The sequence below is a fragment of the Haliotis rufescens genome, unplaced genomic scaffold, assembly GCF_023055435.1.
Source record: "Haliotis rufescens isolate VD_foot unplaced genomic scaffold, xgHalRufe1.0.p SCAF_95, whole genome shotgun sequence".
Classification (NCBI taxonomy): domain Eukaryota; kingdom Metazoa; phylum Mollusca; class Gastropoda; order Lepetellida; family Haliotidae; genus Haliotis; species Haliotis rufescens.
In genome coordinates, this window is record NW_025964389.1 from 42,636 (window position 1) to 60,370 (window position 17,735).

The 17,735-nt window shown below is 38.4% G+C and overlaps 1 protein-coding gene across 1 annotated transcript; it reads right to left on the reverse strand.

The window, feature by feature from the left end:
• Positions 1 to 1,089: 1,089 nt before the first annotated feature.
• On the reverse strand, positions 1,090 to 12,095 carry LOC124112665 (zinc finger protein ZIC 4-like). The gene is made up of 2 exons (XM_046472799.2): positions 10,954 to 12,095; positions 1,090 to 2,982 (listed from the first exon to the last, which is right to left on the reverse strand). The coding sequence occupies exons 1-2, from the start codon at positions 11,825 to 11,827 to the stop codon at positions 2,480 to 2,482; spliced, it is 1,377 nt and encodes a 458-aa protein (XP_046328755.1). The 5' UTR covers positions 11,828 to 12,095; the 3' UTR covers positions 1,090 to 2,479.
• Between the last annotated feature and the right edge of the window lie 5,640 nt (positions 12,096 to 17,735).

The following is a 17,735-nucleotide window of genomic DNA, read 5'->3' on the forward strand; positions in this document are numbered from 1 at the left end:
TACAAAAAGAGAAATCATGACACGACGGTAAACGTCATATATCAGTAAATAAGTTTGTTCAAGTGTATGGTTTATCTTAAAAACAAAGTTTTGGCCCAATTATTTTATTTTTGTCTTAACTTATGAGATCGTACTTTCGTTTAAAGAACTTGCATTTTTTATCTATTACTATAAAGGTTAAGAGAAGTTATAACTCAAAGGAAAACGAAAAACCCATTACCCATGTAAACAGCTGCTGGCTTAACCCATCACGACATGTACCTTTCTAAGTAATCGTCACTAAATTAATAATTGAATCAACGTTTGCTTGATTTGAGATTGTTCTTGATCCAAAGAGATTTGATCCAAATGCATGTAACAATACAACCAACAATTTGTAACAATTTGAAACTATATAGATATACCCATACTAATTTAATAGTCTCTTGTGTATGCATTAATACAAGTCTTTTATATCAAGTGTGCAAAAATGCAAAACCACGTGTGCATTTCATCAGTTCCCAACATAGTCTTGAAAAAACATCAGTCATTTTTCTTTTAAGTATCTGGAAAATGACTTTCTCCATCCCTCTAGATATAGTCTGTTTGCAAGAATGATTTAACACGCGGGTTCAAAGGAGGGGAGCCTTGCTTCTTATGGCAATCCACAGACGTTGGGGAAATGTCTATATGACTTGCAGACTGTTTTAACTTCGAAATGCACCTCGTATGTTTCAAGTTAAGCTACTATTATGGCTATATGATTGTGATTTAAATGCTTTCATGCCATCCTAGGCCTAGGGGTTCCACTAAATTGCTAATCCAGAAAAGCATTATCCGCATTGGAACAATCTGTCGAGAACGATACCCATTCATAAATTGATTTAGGTGTTTTTCTTTAATATATATTGATTAAGAATACATCTTCGTTCTTCCATACAATGCTTCAATAATTTCGGAATACGTTTTCCAAAAGTATTGATGACTCAAAGATTAATTTAGATGGATTTCTTTTCGCCAGTTTGTCCTTGAATGTGATTGCTGATGCGTTCTATGAAATACACTTTGTATTTCAACTTGAAGGTAGTCAAATGAAACGGACGAGAATGCTGAAATGTTTTCAAAATTTGTATTTACAAATGGTTAACATAGACGTATGAAATCTACAATCGTGACTATTCTAGCATACATACAGTCGGACATACATACAATCACTCAATAGAGTCGGGACTTTAAGTTTACCCATTGTATAATAAATAAAACGCCAGGCCTGGCTAAGAAGCCAAAGTCCGACCAGGAATTCCTGGCACAAGAGGCCGAGCAGCACCACAGTCTCACTGTCAGGCCTGACCATGCCAGATCAGGTCTCAACAGGCCCGCGTAGGGTCGAGAAGGACCTCAATTGCTACTATGGTACTTCACCCGACAACCATGCCATAAAATATTGGTAGAACGGTCTCACTTGCAAGCCATGGTGACGTCACGTTACAAAATGAACCCATCATTAGACAACAATGGTTAATTTGGGCTAACCATCCATTCAATTATGTTATGATGGTTGAATCTGGGAGGTTTCAATCAAGTGAATGATCGAGTCTATTTAAAACGGAATGAAAAGTCAGAGCACGTGCTAATGGCTTAAGCAGACGACACTTCGCGGTTGTGGCGCCACCTGCCAATGTGACGTCACTTCCGCTTAAGAGATTCCGTAATGCTGTTCACTACTTGTACCTCGATAATCAACATCTCCAATATAACAACAGTTAAATTAATAAAATTTATAAAGGCAATAACAATATTGTGAGATTCAAATTGTTTGGGCTTCCGCGCAAACGACAAGAATTATTGCATTTGGCTAATTGTTTTGGACCTAGATCTGGCTACCATACGATACTTGTGTAGTGAAATAAAATGGACGGAAAACTAGAGAACAAATGCTGTGTGTCGACTACGGGAAACCATAGCAACGGTCTCAGTATACATTGGTATATATTTTTGGTAAGAAGTTAAATAAAGGAACTGTACCTTCGACGCATGACTCCCCGTGAGAGGTTAAGGTCAAATGTCAAAGTTCGTTCCTAGTCACTATGAATTGCCTCAGTGAGCACCACAAAAAGTCCTTATAAAGAAATAAGTGGCAAGCTAGAGGTTATACTGTTCTGTATCACTAGTCTTTGCACAGCTGTTTCTCGATTCGTGTCCTTCTCGTATTTTCTCGTCATTTCTCGTCATCGCTTTGAACCCGCTGTAATACTGTTCCTAGTGATATAAACAAGCATATTCTTTGGGAGTTCCGTTTTTGTCAGGTAAAAATACCCCGAGAGTTTCTCTGGCTTCGCCTAACCTTCACGCATGCAACCTTCGTCTCCACCGGAAGTGAAAGTCATGAGATGCTGCAGTATCTCTCGGAGCAGACGCACCGGAAACCATCAACTGCGCATGCACCATATTGCAGTTTGGAACTGAGGAAGTGAGTTTCACGACATTAGTCTCTATGGCGTCACGTGTATTGCACGACCGGAGGGGGGTGAAGCGATGTGATGTGGGCTAAAGAGTTGATAGGGGAATGATCACTTGGGGGTGTTGGCATACCAGCAGCACTCTGACACACATACCACTCGCTGAGATTTGTAGGGTGGGGGTGCACGAGCCCTGGGGCGCCGAGGGACAAGATGGGACTACTTTGGGACAACGATGACGAATTGAGAGAGTTTGATGACGTCACTGGAGCGCTGGAGCTGCTTGTGGTGGGGCTGGTGGCCGGAGTGGAGTCACTGCTGGGGCTATCAGGGTCATCTGAGTCAAATGGAAGGGGAGAGGTCTTTCCGTGGACTTTCATATGTTTCCTCAGAGAACTCGGATGGGTGTAGCTCTTATCGCATCCCTTGACCTTGCAGTTGTAGGGCTTGTCGCTGGTGTGGACGTGAGAATGTTTCTTTCTGTCGGAGGAGTTGGCGAAGCGCCGGTCGCAACCTTCGTACTCACACTTAAACGGCTTCTCTCCTGAAAAGACGGAAAGAACGAGACGTAAATACAACAGCTCGCATAGAGGGGAACAATATGGACAAAAGTGGTTTTCATTCTCAAGTAAAAAGCGTTGGTAAATCGCTCTCACAAAACATAGAATTGCTTTAAATGAGGACAGACGGAATTGACAAACGCTTACAAATTGACAAAACGGTTACGTTTGCTCGCCGTACATTGCAGGTCAATAATTTTGCGTGTTCAAATAACGATGCTTTACAGGCATGAATTTGTCCTGACCCAAGCGATATTCAGGACCAAGACGCTCTTCTCAGCGTACAGGATTATGAAGTCTGAGGAGTGTCATTGAACGCACCCATTATCGTTAAACCTTCCTATTTGTGCGTTCAATCTAAGGGGAGCTTATAAAAACAACGTCAGGAGAACGTCAACAAATACCATGTAAATCTACAATTATTGATATTACGATTTGAAATAATATTTGCGGTGAAAATGTAATATGTAACGTTAGAAATTCACAACAAATGATAAAATAACACTCGTTTTCTTAAGTGTTATTCAAACTTGGCTTGAATGCGAGATATTTGTTCGTGTAATGTCGGATACAAGTGTTTCGGAAAATCGACTGATTTAATCATTCATATCAACTCTTAACGAAGAACAAGCGATTCAAAACCTTAATCGTCATCGGGGACAGCAGAAATCACACGTGTTAAATATTAAACACGCTGAAACATGACAGGCAGTCTACGGTTGATATTTTACATTTTCCAGTGTTCTCGAATGAGTGTACAGCAGTTTGTCCACTTGGCAAACTAGATATCACTTTAGCGGGAATTTACTCGCAAGTAATCCCAGGAGAAGTATAAAACGTGCACTGGTATTAGAAGCGAATTCGGAGTGTTTAATGTTCTACTTGCATAACGAGTTGGCAAGAGAAAAGCCTGCATTTCATCAGAAAACCGGTGCTGAATTTCACTAAACCCAGATGGCTTTGCGCCCGCGACACATATGGGCTTGGAGTGACGATTTAGTGAATTTTTGGAAGATTAAACCAGCTTTTTAAAAGGATTTCGGAGAAAGGGGAACTGACTTTTTATCAGCTTTGGTTTACAGTTTCACAGAAGTATACGTGTATCGTTATATCGTTGAACACAGCAGCATTTTATGAAAAATGAAAACTGACATTTTCATAAAGATTTATGCCCCGTTACACAAATATCTGTTTTAGAAGATTTAGTTGGTTTTTGTCAGTGATTCCCAAAAGATATCGAAGAGGTAATATGCTTAGGTTCCTTGGAGAGGTTCGCGGTTTTAAAATGAAATTAGTAAGCATATCAGATTTAATTCTTTTAAAAGACTGGTCGCATTACCAAGATAACACTAACCGATCGGGTCTGAAATCTGATACCGACTATAACTCAATAATTCCCAAAACACTCCATTATTCACCAAAGAATCCCAACTTCCAAAAAATGAAACTACATTTTGGAGACCTAATAATATCTGTTAACCTTGTTTTATAATTATCAAATATCATTCTAAACTTTTAAGCATGGGGCTAAAACAAACTTATTTCCCTTTCAAATATCAGAAAAATACAGTAATATTGATACTGTGACATTTGACTCTACTCGCCGATTTCCCCACATCCAGTCCTCTTATTTAATTGGGATAAATCGTCTGCATCAATTCGAGCACGAGGAATTGGTGATTTAATGAAAATATTTACCAAGACCTAACTATCTCTCTACGCGAGGAAGAATTGCTTTGTACGTTTCCAATTGCGCGGCCGCATAATGCTAACGAAAATTAAGTTTGCAAGCGATGATAGTCAATTTAGGCCGGTCACAGGCACCGTAATCCAGTCAAGCTTAATAACGGAACAGGGTGAATGGGATAAACCTGTATTGCTTGATATAAACACCCTTATCAAGGATCAGCTGATCTTACCGTCTGACAGATGGGACTTATATTAATACCGTGTTATGATTTGTTTATATTACCAGAACGTATTGATGCTTTGGGATAAAGTTTGGGAGTTACTTTATGCTTCGTGCAAATATTTATGTTAGCAGTAAGCTGATGTGTCGATTTAATAATGAACTGGATATTTAGTTACGTAATTAAGAGGTTGAACCCATTGCTTAATCCGCTATACTAACATGGCAGGTGAATACGGGAATTAAGCTTTTTTTCAATTTGTACCTGCATTTCTACTTAGAATGCCGAACTGCCATTACGAAGTTCATTAAGTTTAGTTAATAATAATATTTATTAAATCACAGAACCTACACAGAAATTAAATATTTGATGAAACTAATGTTCCAATTCTTTGAGAATGTAAAATTTATTGAAGTATTTAAAAAAGAAATGTATAAATGTGGTGATACTCTGTTAATGATTCTTAACACAGAATTAAATTCGGAAATAAACTCTGATTAAAATGATTGAAAATGAGTTATATGTGAATATCACCAGGTGATTCTCGATATTTGATTGACAGCTGTGGGTTTGAGATTGGACTGATCAGCTGGTATGAAATTGACAAGTGTCTATGAACTTTGAACAGGCGTGCGTGTCATATTAGTGACGGGCGATTGATAGGTAGGGCGTAGATACAAGCTCTAGATAACCTATCGTCACTACATATCCAGGTAATGACTGGCTAATCGTACACGTCACAATCACACCGCATGAATTTCAGAAATGTATATATTGCGTCACTGGCTTTTTAAACGAATACTTCCTCAAACTTCTTGATAGGGCCCGAACAATAATCAAGATTGTTGTTTACGTCATTATCAATTTGATTAGAAAAGTCATATTATGTGATTATATAATATAATACGTGAAAATTATGATGAGTTTTATTTTGCCATTTTCTCAAATACATAGTTATGTATACATAATTTAATTTATTTTTAAATCGGATACAAATATATTTTTTTAAACATCTATAATAATTGCAATTATGAAATATTTCAATGCTCAGACCTAAATGGAGCGCAGGACAATCAGTGTCAATACAATAGCGTGGGAAATTACGTTTTCGTCAGATGGCAATATTTTGATCAACGCCAAGGAATCGATTGTAGTTTGTAGCCAGCTATTATAATTCCCCAGTCATGTGCAGAGAAGAGCGATGCCGTTGTCACTGCGTCTGGTGCAGCCATTGTGTTCCATACCAGCCAGTTATGAATATATCTCACGGTAGATATACCCTAATAACTAGTTACGTAGATTCTGTAAGAAAGGCGTCTGTATGTTGTCGTACGTGGCCCCGTCACTAGCACGTTAACCGGAGAAATAAGTTGTTTGTGCGAAATAGATTAGCGGGTATTTGCCATGTAATGTTGTTAATTTCACCGTCGTTGTAATATACAACGTACACAGATCACACATCAAAGACCCCATGTAACAAAACCGGTTATGGAGTGTCTGTCGCTATAATTATTTCGGATTGGAATAGATACGTGTTTTAATAAAGAATACAACTGCATTATTAAGCAGGGTAGTTTGTATTGTAATCCGATATGAAATCAAAATATGCTTTTGAATAGCGAGAGAAGAACCGTTTTGAAATGTATCCTTGTCAATTTCATGCTGACCGTATTCAATTTCCTGGAAGATTCCAACTCAGACTATTCACAATAAGTATAGCTGAATAACAATATAAGCATTGTGAACATATCACGGCATGCAAACTTAGCCATATTGATGAATAAATGTAACTTTATAAATATTTTCTTCCAGCGATGAACAAGTATTGCCATGTCATATTTACCAAGTATTGTTTATGTTGACTTTCTATCCAAACGTAAGGCTAAGAGGAAGCATTTGAATTTTGTTATCAAACAAGCATTGGTGGCGCCAAAAGTTTAGTTTATTTTTAATTTTTCAAATCACTTTTGTTGTAAATCTAAAAACATTAAACCCTTACGGGACAGAGGACCAACGTTATGTAGTAGTAATTGACACGATTATTTTGCGTGAAAATGCCAAGAGACTCATTAGATTGTTTAAGGTAAGTACTTATATATCGGCCATACTTCTGTAATGTTCAAATATGAAAATAATTGTTGAGAAAAACGAGCTTGATTAGGCCAGTGTACATTCAGCTTAGTCGTCTCTACATTTCATTCAATTACACACGACTCGCAGAACGGTTAATCAAAATATTTTCAAACTCATGACGGACTAATGGCGAAAATTGCCTAATTGATCATTTGGAATTTAGGAAATTGATCATAATTGTATGATTGGTCTTCTGGCTAACAAATACACCAACCATTACGTTGATAAATCGCGTCAGGAGCATCATAAAACGATTCTTAAATTTCAGTTTAAAAAAAATCTTTTGTTACAATTATACATTTTTTGTGTGCCTCGTGTTCGAGAGTATATTCAACTCCAAATTGTCGCTATGACAACGGGGGAAATATTCAAGGTTTAAATGTCATTGCCGTTAATTAACATGTAACCTACTTTGTCACATAATAACCCTTATTGTGCGGTAGTAAAGTGTGATAGTGCTAGACACATGTGTTTCACAGAACCAGTCCCATGTAACAATTAATCCCGCAGACTTTGTCCGAGGTTTGCTAGTAATGCATTACCAACCACAATGAACACGTTACTATTTACCAAAATGTTTGAGGAAGTCGAGTAATGTTAAAAAATGATACTGTTATAATAAGAACGAATTCGCTGTGTTGATGAATATAGATCACAAACATATGTTTACAAGATTGTTTTCGTAATGCATGTTCCACACCTTTAGTGGTTGGCACAGTAATTAATTTACAGCTACTACTAATCACCGTAAGCGTAATTAACAACAGATTTAGCAAGCGCCGGAAAAACGTGTTAATTCGAAGCAGCTTTCTATAATTATTATATTGCATTTAGGTCGTTTAATCTTGCAAGTGTATGTTGTTTATTGCTAGCTTCTTATCAGGAAACTTATGTAACTATCTTCATATTAATCATTGTCACAACAAGATCCACTCAATATTCATAGGTTTAAATTATTCAGTGAAAATTAAAAAAATATGTTATGAATTAAGATAATTGCTGATTTTTCAATAAGTATTAATGATACTGTTCTTTTGTGGGTTATGACTTAACTGCCACCTTCCTTGTAGTGTTAGTATGGGAGTCGAGTTATTTCGTTAAATTTACTTAAAACAGATGAAATATTTGATGAAATAACAACAGCTAAAGGTTACACACATGAGTGTTATTTTGACGTATGAAAAAAATATCCAGTGACGTGAAGCTTCTCAAATCCGTCCTACTTCGCGCAGTCATCATTCGGCGTTTTTCAGTGAACAGATTTAAGCACACGTTTAAATGATTAACACAACTGCAGCGGATTTTCGCTTCAAAACCCCGAGCGCTTTCCCTGGTACCAGATTTGCCTTTAAAGAATGGTCAAAACATCTTCGTCCAACCTACAGTTGATAAAACGCTTAAGAAAACGCGAATAATGATTTTGCAAGACGCACCCCCTTGGGAGTGCGGTGTCCGTGTGGGGTCCATTTCACCCCTGCCCTGGTGAAGTGTTCGACAGGGTTCCCTAGCCCCCTGGGTCCAATAAACTCGCAATGTCTTATTGTTTTAAACGCCTCATCTACACTAAACTGAAGCACAGGAGCAGAGGCCTTACATTTGATATAGTTTAGTCGTAACTCTCAACATGTGTGTTTTAATTCTGGTTTCAAGTTACATTATTTACAAGTTTTTCTCAAAGAAAATTCTCCACGTATTTATTTAGATTGTGACGTGTAAATTCGAAATTGTCAATACAGCGTGTTTGAGATATTTCGTAAGAAATAAACAATTAGGGTTAAATAATAAACACATTTTAAAGTATATTTCAAGGGATTGTATATGGTTGGTGAAAAAGGAGAGATCACACGAAATTAATTTCCTAATATTATAAGGAAGAGGCTTTATTTCCGTGAAAATAATGCACGTAGTAACATAGGACTCGCAGTTCAGTCCAACCGACGACCGTACTTCGATACCTTTCTAAATTCTCTCTCATCCTAATGCGATTAAGCGAGTGTTCCGTGTTAAAAGAGGGTATAGAGATTACGATGCCGCGCTCTGAATCTGTTTAAGTACGGTGAAAGCATGTTTTTCCATGTTGTCAAACTCTCTGAGTTATTTTTCGGGTCAAGTCCATGTGTCGTGCACGTTTATCGGTCCACGAGCTTTGATCGGTTTTCAGGACTTGCAATCGCCGACCCTGGGCCCAAACACACACTGATTTTAGCTCATCGGTTCCAAGTGAAAGAACTAATTTCTTTCCACTTGTGAGCATTAGCTTCTGGTTTTGAAATAAACGACGGATAGGCTCATCATGGATGACTTTATAGCTTAGTCAACTTTCCCAAACCCCGAGGAAATTAAAAACAGACCTGTCAAGGTACTTATTTCCCGTAGTAGAACCATGTGTATGTATCGCGCACCCCACGTGTACGCGTGATCGATTTCGTAGCAATTGACATCAACACATGTAGATTGCAGACAGATACTGAAACCTGCATTACTCATGTTAGATATTAGTGTAAGTTTATACTTATAATATCACACGTATAAAATGTTCTTACAATCATACATTGTTTATATCGCAGCAAAGTGTCAAGTTTTTTTAAATTTTATTATTGACTGTTATATCGAAATAACCTTAGCTATAATAAATATTACACATGTTACTAAATTGAGTACTGGAATAAATACGTATTTGAAGTGTTAAATTTACAAAATGTAATATGTGTATCAAAGAACTTAAATATTAATGACAAGGTCTGAAAATTGCTAAACTGGTTAAGATATATTAATAAAATAAACCAAACCTATGCTTTTGATTTAAGCTCCTCTTATAAACACATTTCTCCATATTTCCCTTTACGCCGAATCTATAATCCTGTTTTAAATTAAAACCTGATTTGGAGGAGGGTTGTTTATACTATTCTATAATCAAATTACAAGCAATATCCTCAGCGTTGCTGCTAGACGGATGGATTTCATCTATTATAACTTCAAAAGGACAGGATAAAATATTAACGAAAACCACGTTTAGGTGACTTGCCTTAGATAATAATATGCACAGAAAGATGTACTTCGGCAGTCAATCAACTTAAATTATTCAATAGTATCCGTCTTATTCTTTAAACAAAATTAACAGAGCGTTTCGAGGGCCATAACATCCTTTACAATGTTTAACATCAATATGAAACAAATTTGATACTTACATGTTAAAATAAAATAAATTTAAAGAATTTAAATAGTCTTAAGTATTGATTGTAAAGAAAATATTAGGTGAAATAAAATACTTTGTTTATGTTTTAGAAATTAGCAGAGATGTTAACGGCGGATAGAGGAGAAAGCATCTGCATGTAAACAATTTGTAGGGATTTTCTTAAACAAATATTTACAATAATGATATGGCAGTTAGCATGGTCGAACGTAGGGAAGCTAGTCAACTACTTAATGATCGTGGTGAACGCAATCAAATGTCATCACTTCGATAAGAAGGGCTTATCACGTTTCTAAACAATCATGTTTGTATAACAATTACTCTTGCCATGCGACGGTTAGCTTAAACGTGAAATTAGCTGTTGTCATAACACTGAGAGTACGAAAGGTGAAAAATAAATCCGCGGTGTTTTGGTTGCAATATACAGTCCGAATGAAAGATTAGCGGCTTTTTAAAGACTCCTGTCTAACGATAAACACAGCAGTATTTAGCTACGGCTTTTTACACAAAACATATGGCGTAAAAGTGATCTTTACATTTCACATCCGTTAGGAATGTCCATTTCACTGAAAATGACAAGCCGAAAAAAATGTCGATTTCGTCTAATTGTGATAATGTTAGGATCTTATACGCAGAACTAGGATGTCAATTTCCCGTGTCACGGTGATCCGTGTCGCTGTGATAACATAGTGGAGATACAGAAGAAGAAATATACACACCTGTATGGGTACGTTTGTGAATCTTGAGATTCTCACTCCTTGCGAAGACTTTGCCACATCCTGGGAAGGGACAGGGGAAGGGTTTTTCCCCGGTATGCACTCGGATGTGATTGACAAGTTTGTATTTCGCTTTGAATGGACGTCCTTCACGGGGACAGTTTTGCCAGTAACACGCGTGGTTTGTCTGTTCGGGTCCGCCTACATGCTCCACTGTAATATGTGTCACTATTTCATGCATCGTGTTAAATGTCTTGTTGCACGTTTTCCTTGGCTCCTGTTGTTCTTGGTCCACCCACAAACACGTGTGTTCTTGCTTCATCGGGGGTCGCATATACCTGAAGAAGGCCCCGGGTCCGTGGGGGGTCATGTTCATGGGGTGGTGGTTAATATGCCCCATGTTTAGATGGTGCTGGGGCGGGGGGAAATGGTCCGGTCGTGCGGTCATTTGGCTAAACTGATCCCTGTACAACGGCACTGGACTGTTCATGTTCATATGTCCAGGGTTGTGGTGGGCTGCTTCGTGAAGCCCCGGGAACAACACATGGCTGGGGGTGGGGTCGGGGTGGTGAGCCGCGTGGAGCCCCGCACTTGAGGGTACGAACATACTGTGATGGGGGGTGGCGTTCGTATCGGGTCCCCCAAGACCCATCTCCCTCCTGGTATGCGGTAGGAACAGTTCTCTCGTTGCGTACCCACCGTGAACCGCGTGGGGGTGAGTGTGGGGCACCCCAAATCCGTTTGTCTGGGTGGTGAACTGATGGTTTGGTTGTCCGTGCATCCCCCCACCGTCTCCCATAGGGTGGGGCGGGCTCAGCTTCAGTGCCCCTGGGGGTAGGTGTGGGGTGTGCGCAGTATCCATGAACGGGTTGATCATGATGAACTTAGTCCCTGGCTGGGTAGCGGCAAGGGGCCTCGGTGATGTGGGGAGTTGGCGAGATGTATCCGCAAGGTGCTGTGCCTCTCACATCAGTTGATGCTGTTACAACAACGGTGATTCACCGTATACAACTCACAATCGCTGCTGTAAGCTTTAAGATAAAGTCGGTTCACTAATCTCGATGATAAACCTACTGTCAAATGTGGTTGGCTGGACTTGCAAACACGAGTAACAGCCAGTGGATTCAAGGGAAAGTGCTGTTCGTCCCAACCAAAACAGTTGCCTTGTACACATCCCAGCGGGAGGGGCGTGTCGGGCTACAATACACGAGCTCGCTGATTGGCTTAGCGCGGAGAGATTGACACCTCACCACGGCCGCTCGGCTAGTGGTTCGCCGTGATTGGATTAAGAGGCCGCGCCCCGCCTCTCGCGATATCTCAGATAGAAATGTCAATCTTTTTAACACACTTTATCACCCGTTGAGCACGGCTTGTTTTTACAGTGATGATCATCCGCGCTTGTGACTGAATACCTTGACTTTCTGTATTTGACCGTTGACGGGCTGTTAGTTTTGAGAACTGACAATTCACGTTGTTCACTGTTCACTGGGGTTGTGGCATGGCTGAAGTCAGCGCGACACGGCCGTGATAGGAGTTCACTGTTGAACACTCGTCCTCTCAGTTTGACATATATAAAATTATAATATAACTAAGTTTATGAAATTATAAATATACTGTTTGAATTAATTGTGTTCTCGCAATACAATATCCCTTTTTACCAAACATTCAGATTTGAACACTATTCGACACTTCGTGAGTGATCGTTTGAAAATATCATTGAAGAGACATGTAATTTGTATAATAATAAATGACATATGTATATATAGTCTTACAGGGGAGTTCTTTCAAAATAGACTAAATTCAACACGAAAGATGCAAGAATATTACAATTGTATCCCATTTTTCTCTGACTACATAACATTTGATATATTTTTTCAATTTACAACTCAACATTTTTCACCTACACATATATGCACAAAGATTCTAAAGTTGTCTAGAAATATTTATTGTGTCGCAATTAATAATAACGTATCGTTCTCGTTTCCCACGATTTCCTCCCAAAATACGAAATTGTTTATAAAAACAACATGTCAGATTTTCATATAAACAGATATTATTTCCTCTTGTCAGTTCTTTTGTTTTTTTGCTCGGGAAACCGGATCAACATCCAATTTCAAGCTTTCGACTTATATTTAATTACTGGTCTTGTCCTACCCTACATTTAAAATGTAATTAGTCCGTCATGTGGTGTAACGTTCATCTGACATGTCAATCGAGTCTCGCTCCATCGCTTAGCCTCCTCGTGTCATCACGTGAAACTTGTTAAAATTGAGGTATTTTCGCGACGCCTAATCTCTAAGATTTGTTTACAGGTACCTAACAATGGTATTCCTGTGGGAAGAAGATTTGGGGTGGTTAGACTTCGCGCCTGAGACAGTCGAGGTGACGAATCTTCCACCCCTTGTTCTACGGCAGCCAGATAACAATGACGGTCAGGATGATGGTATTGACAGCTATGAACAAGCCTTGATTGAAATGTATCTGATTTGCTCATTGGTGGAGAAATATAAAACAAACTAACCTGGCGGAAACGTGATGAAATGTACACGTCAAATACACGCTAAAACGAGGATGAATATCTGAACTTAGATTGGAGTTTAGCTCCGGGGTATGGTGTTTTTACATGGCGGATTTGAGATGAATCTTCACAAATTCTTGATCCGACATACAAGCAGACAATGCATTTTGCGATAGGACATCAGACCAGGTGACAATTACCCGACCTGTTTAAAAACCCTCCCCTAATACAAACTTCGAAGGGGAATTTGCCCCGGGGAACGAAATCAGCCAAGTAGCAAATTCATCCGGTGTCAAAGTTTGGATTATTTTCACGACTTAGAACAACGTTTGTGTACCTCTGAAAGAAAATAGATTCACGAAAAGAAAAATGTTTGATTTTGTTAACCGGTAATGAAGCCAACCTCCCACCTCAGTGCAAAGAGAGTAGCGAATTATAATACGGTAGTAAGATAGACCCCGGTAGGAGATGTTGACTCGGCTTTCGTGTTGTATTAATTAATGGGGTCGGGTTGTACGTTGAGAACTGCCGGGGAAGATTTCATGATAAGATTATAAGTTTTTCCTTTGCTGTGGCGAGCTGTACAGAGAAGTAAGACTCGTATCGGATATTTCAATCGATTTCTGGTCATTTTTCAAAAGAAGATACCAAGTTATCAAACGGCTATCCCCCTTAAGATGGTCCGTCCGTGACAAAAGCGTTAGGCTGAGTATTTAGAGGATGATAAGGGATTCACAGCAGTGTGAGGGCAAATAGTGACAGAAACCTGGTTTGGTATGGGTAGGGGGTGAGGAGAGTGAGGGGGTTCCCAGGGTGGGGGCGCGGCGGGAGGGGTCGTCAAGGGGGGAGGACCACCTAGGGTATAACGGTAATGATTTTGCAAGTGACACGGTTTTTTAAATTGTATTTGTTAAGTGACTGGTGTTTAATTAAGGTGACATGACTGTTTTGACATATGTGCTGGCTCCACATGTAAGGTATGCGCTGTTGGGGGTATGCATGCTAATATGCTAAAGGTGCTAACGGACTATCGGTTAATGCATGCATGACACGTGGCAGAATCACGTTACGAAATTATAATAATCTCAACAATACGCCCTCCCCCAAAACAAACAACAACAAAACAAAACAAACAAACCCAACAAAAACAAACAACAATAACCAAGTAAAATAAAATGAAAACACAAAAAATAAAAAAATATGAAATAAAAAGAAATTAAATAACAATATATATTATTTGTTACAAGGTTTTCAATTGAGACGATTGTTGTAGAATTCAGTTCATATATTAAACAGTGTTATTCTGTTGCATGTATTGATATGCACAACTTGCTACCTTGTTTGACCCATGTCCCTGTATAACGAATCCGCCCCATTCCCTATCACTCGCTTCCTACCACAGCTGCTCTCATTCAATTATACACAATAAAGGACGTTTTGCAAAAAATGCATGATTCCGCTTTGTAATTTGATGATGTAAAAGGATTTACAAAGGAGTTATACTATATTTTTCATGACTGTTCCAGACAAGCTTTTTTAAAACATAAATAAACTAATTGTATCTTTTTTAAAACTGTGATATATCTAGATTTCGTCTAATAACGTCCCTTGGTTAATGTCTCCGTCTTCCTTGATTCTGTTAATACGATAGATAATCCATCACCATCTAGGCCAGCTAGTTTTTTTCTCTTCCTCATTTCCTAAGCTTATTGTTGAATCCGATTTCTCACTTAAACTAATCGCCTTCAATTGATAAGGTGAACAAGTCCGTGTTATTGAGTGCAACATAATGTATATATCAATTGTACTTTTCATATTTAAGACAAATAAAATCATCAATTTAACTTTCAAATATCCTACCACTTAAAGGTATCTCGCCCACAGTTGAAAGATAAACATTGTTTGCTAAAAATACGAATTGAGAAACGTTGTAGTTATGCTTGTCATAGATTGACAAACTTGTTTAAAATGTTAAAAATTAAGTTGCCAGGTCTATATGATTCATTATCAATGTTTTCAATCATATACCTCTTTGATATACATGGGGTACGGTTTGGCCATATAGCAATAACTGTCATGGCGTATCAATGGTCTAATATATATCTGTACTTACACATATATATCTGTGATATTAACGTTCATAAAGTATTAAATAGCTCATCTTATCACAAAGATACTGATTTTACGAGACCATAAAATTCTAAAAATAACCTAGCATAATTGTAACATGCAAAACTATTGCACCGAGTTAATTAGCCCAGTGTTCACAAAGTAACACGTTCAACTGGTCACACCTTTCCTTACTCTCAGAGAAGCTACATGGCTTGGTCTGGGTTAATTATTATTATATGAATTCTGAGATTAAACACATCGCTTGCTTTGCGTATTTTATAATCCATAAATTAAGTAATTAATGCTATTGGCAGAGTGGTCCTGGAAAACTGAAGCTTGCTGTAAGTAATTATGGCACTGTTCCTGGACACGTGCGATTACTCGTGTCTTATATTGCCATTACGACATAATCCCCCGAAGTAAGAGGACGTTGAGAATGTGTTTAATAGCAGACATACTTTAACATGTGTTTCTTATAAAAGAGTATTTACTGTTATCTTATAGATGTACATTGTGATTAATTTAAATGATTATTGTCTACACATGTAATTACGGAACTGATAATGTAATTTTTTCTCTTCATTAGGAGACATATAACGATGCTTATTATTAATGAATTACAAAGAGAAAGGAAACCTCTAGTGTCACATATATTGTGTAAAAAACAATTACCGGACACGAAAAAAGTATTCAGGATTATTTACCAGCTTTTCTCTACTTCTCTGATTTGACGTTTTGGAATTGATTGGTTTAAGGGACTTGGATCAAGTTCAGTTTTACGTAAAACATAAGTTTTTCACATTGATAAAACTAAAATACATGTCTATATTACGTGTTATGAATCAGAGGCATCAAGCGTCATTAAATACAAGTATATAGTATGTAGTTTAAATGTTGGTGTATTATATTCCTGAGTGTCTACAATGAATGTAATCAAAACCGATCTGGATGATTCAAAAGCAAGTCTATCTAGATCAAATCAGCATTAGAAAAATGGTTTAAAAAGAGGCAAAAGTACCGTGTAATAATTTGCATAGACTCTAAATGTATTGCTGCAATGCTATTTTGGTCCTTGTTCATTTATTCAGATTTCTATTTAAGTGTATTGTGCGGACAGTGGGGCTGACACACACACACACACACACACACACACACACACACACACACACACACACACACACACACACACACACACACACACACACACACACACACACACACACACACACACACACACAATCATCACATACTAAAGAAGGCACCACACACACAAGCACCACACACAGTCACCGTACACGACCAAAAATAACTCTAATATTCTTCATGGGACACACACAAGCATCACATACACAAACATGCACCGCACACACACGCACGCGTACACGCACATGCGCTCTCACACACACACACAGGCACCTCACACAGAAGTGCCACACACACGTATCACATACACAAATAAAAGCAGCGCTAATATTCTTCATGTCACAGGCACACACAAACTCATCACATACACACACAAGTACCACACACACAGTCTTCATGACACACACACAAGCACCACACACAAACGCAAACATAAAATCAACTCTTATGTTCTTTATGACACACGCACACAAACAAACATCACACACACACACACACACACACACACACACACACACACACACACACACACACACACATCCCCATCCATTCAACTGCTTCATCCAGTTCGTCACACACACACAAGCATCACATACAGATATATGCACCACCCAGTTTGTCTCTGCAGCCCCGATAACACCAGCACGTCGGTGCCCGAACTAATCTCCTTGTAAACATACCTCCCTGACTCCCTTAAAAAGAGAATTATAATATTCTCCATACACAACCATCCCGGTTTAATATATTCGGAATCCTTCCACCCCACCCCCACCCCCCACGTTCCAGCCCCACCCCCCAGGAAGAAAACATACATATATCAAATCAGATGGAAAGACTCTTCCTGAGCTCATGCATTAATAGGGGCCACACAAATTCTACTTTTCGACACAAAAGATCCAAAACGACATAAAACTATCAAGATGAACATTTTCACGGGGACGCCTTTAAATGGTTTCGTGTATTTTACATGATAAAGACAGATTTAATTCCAAAAAGGTTTTAATGACAATTT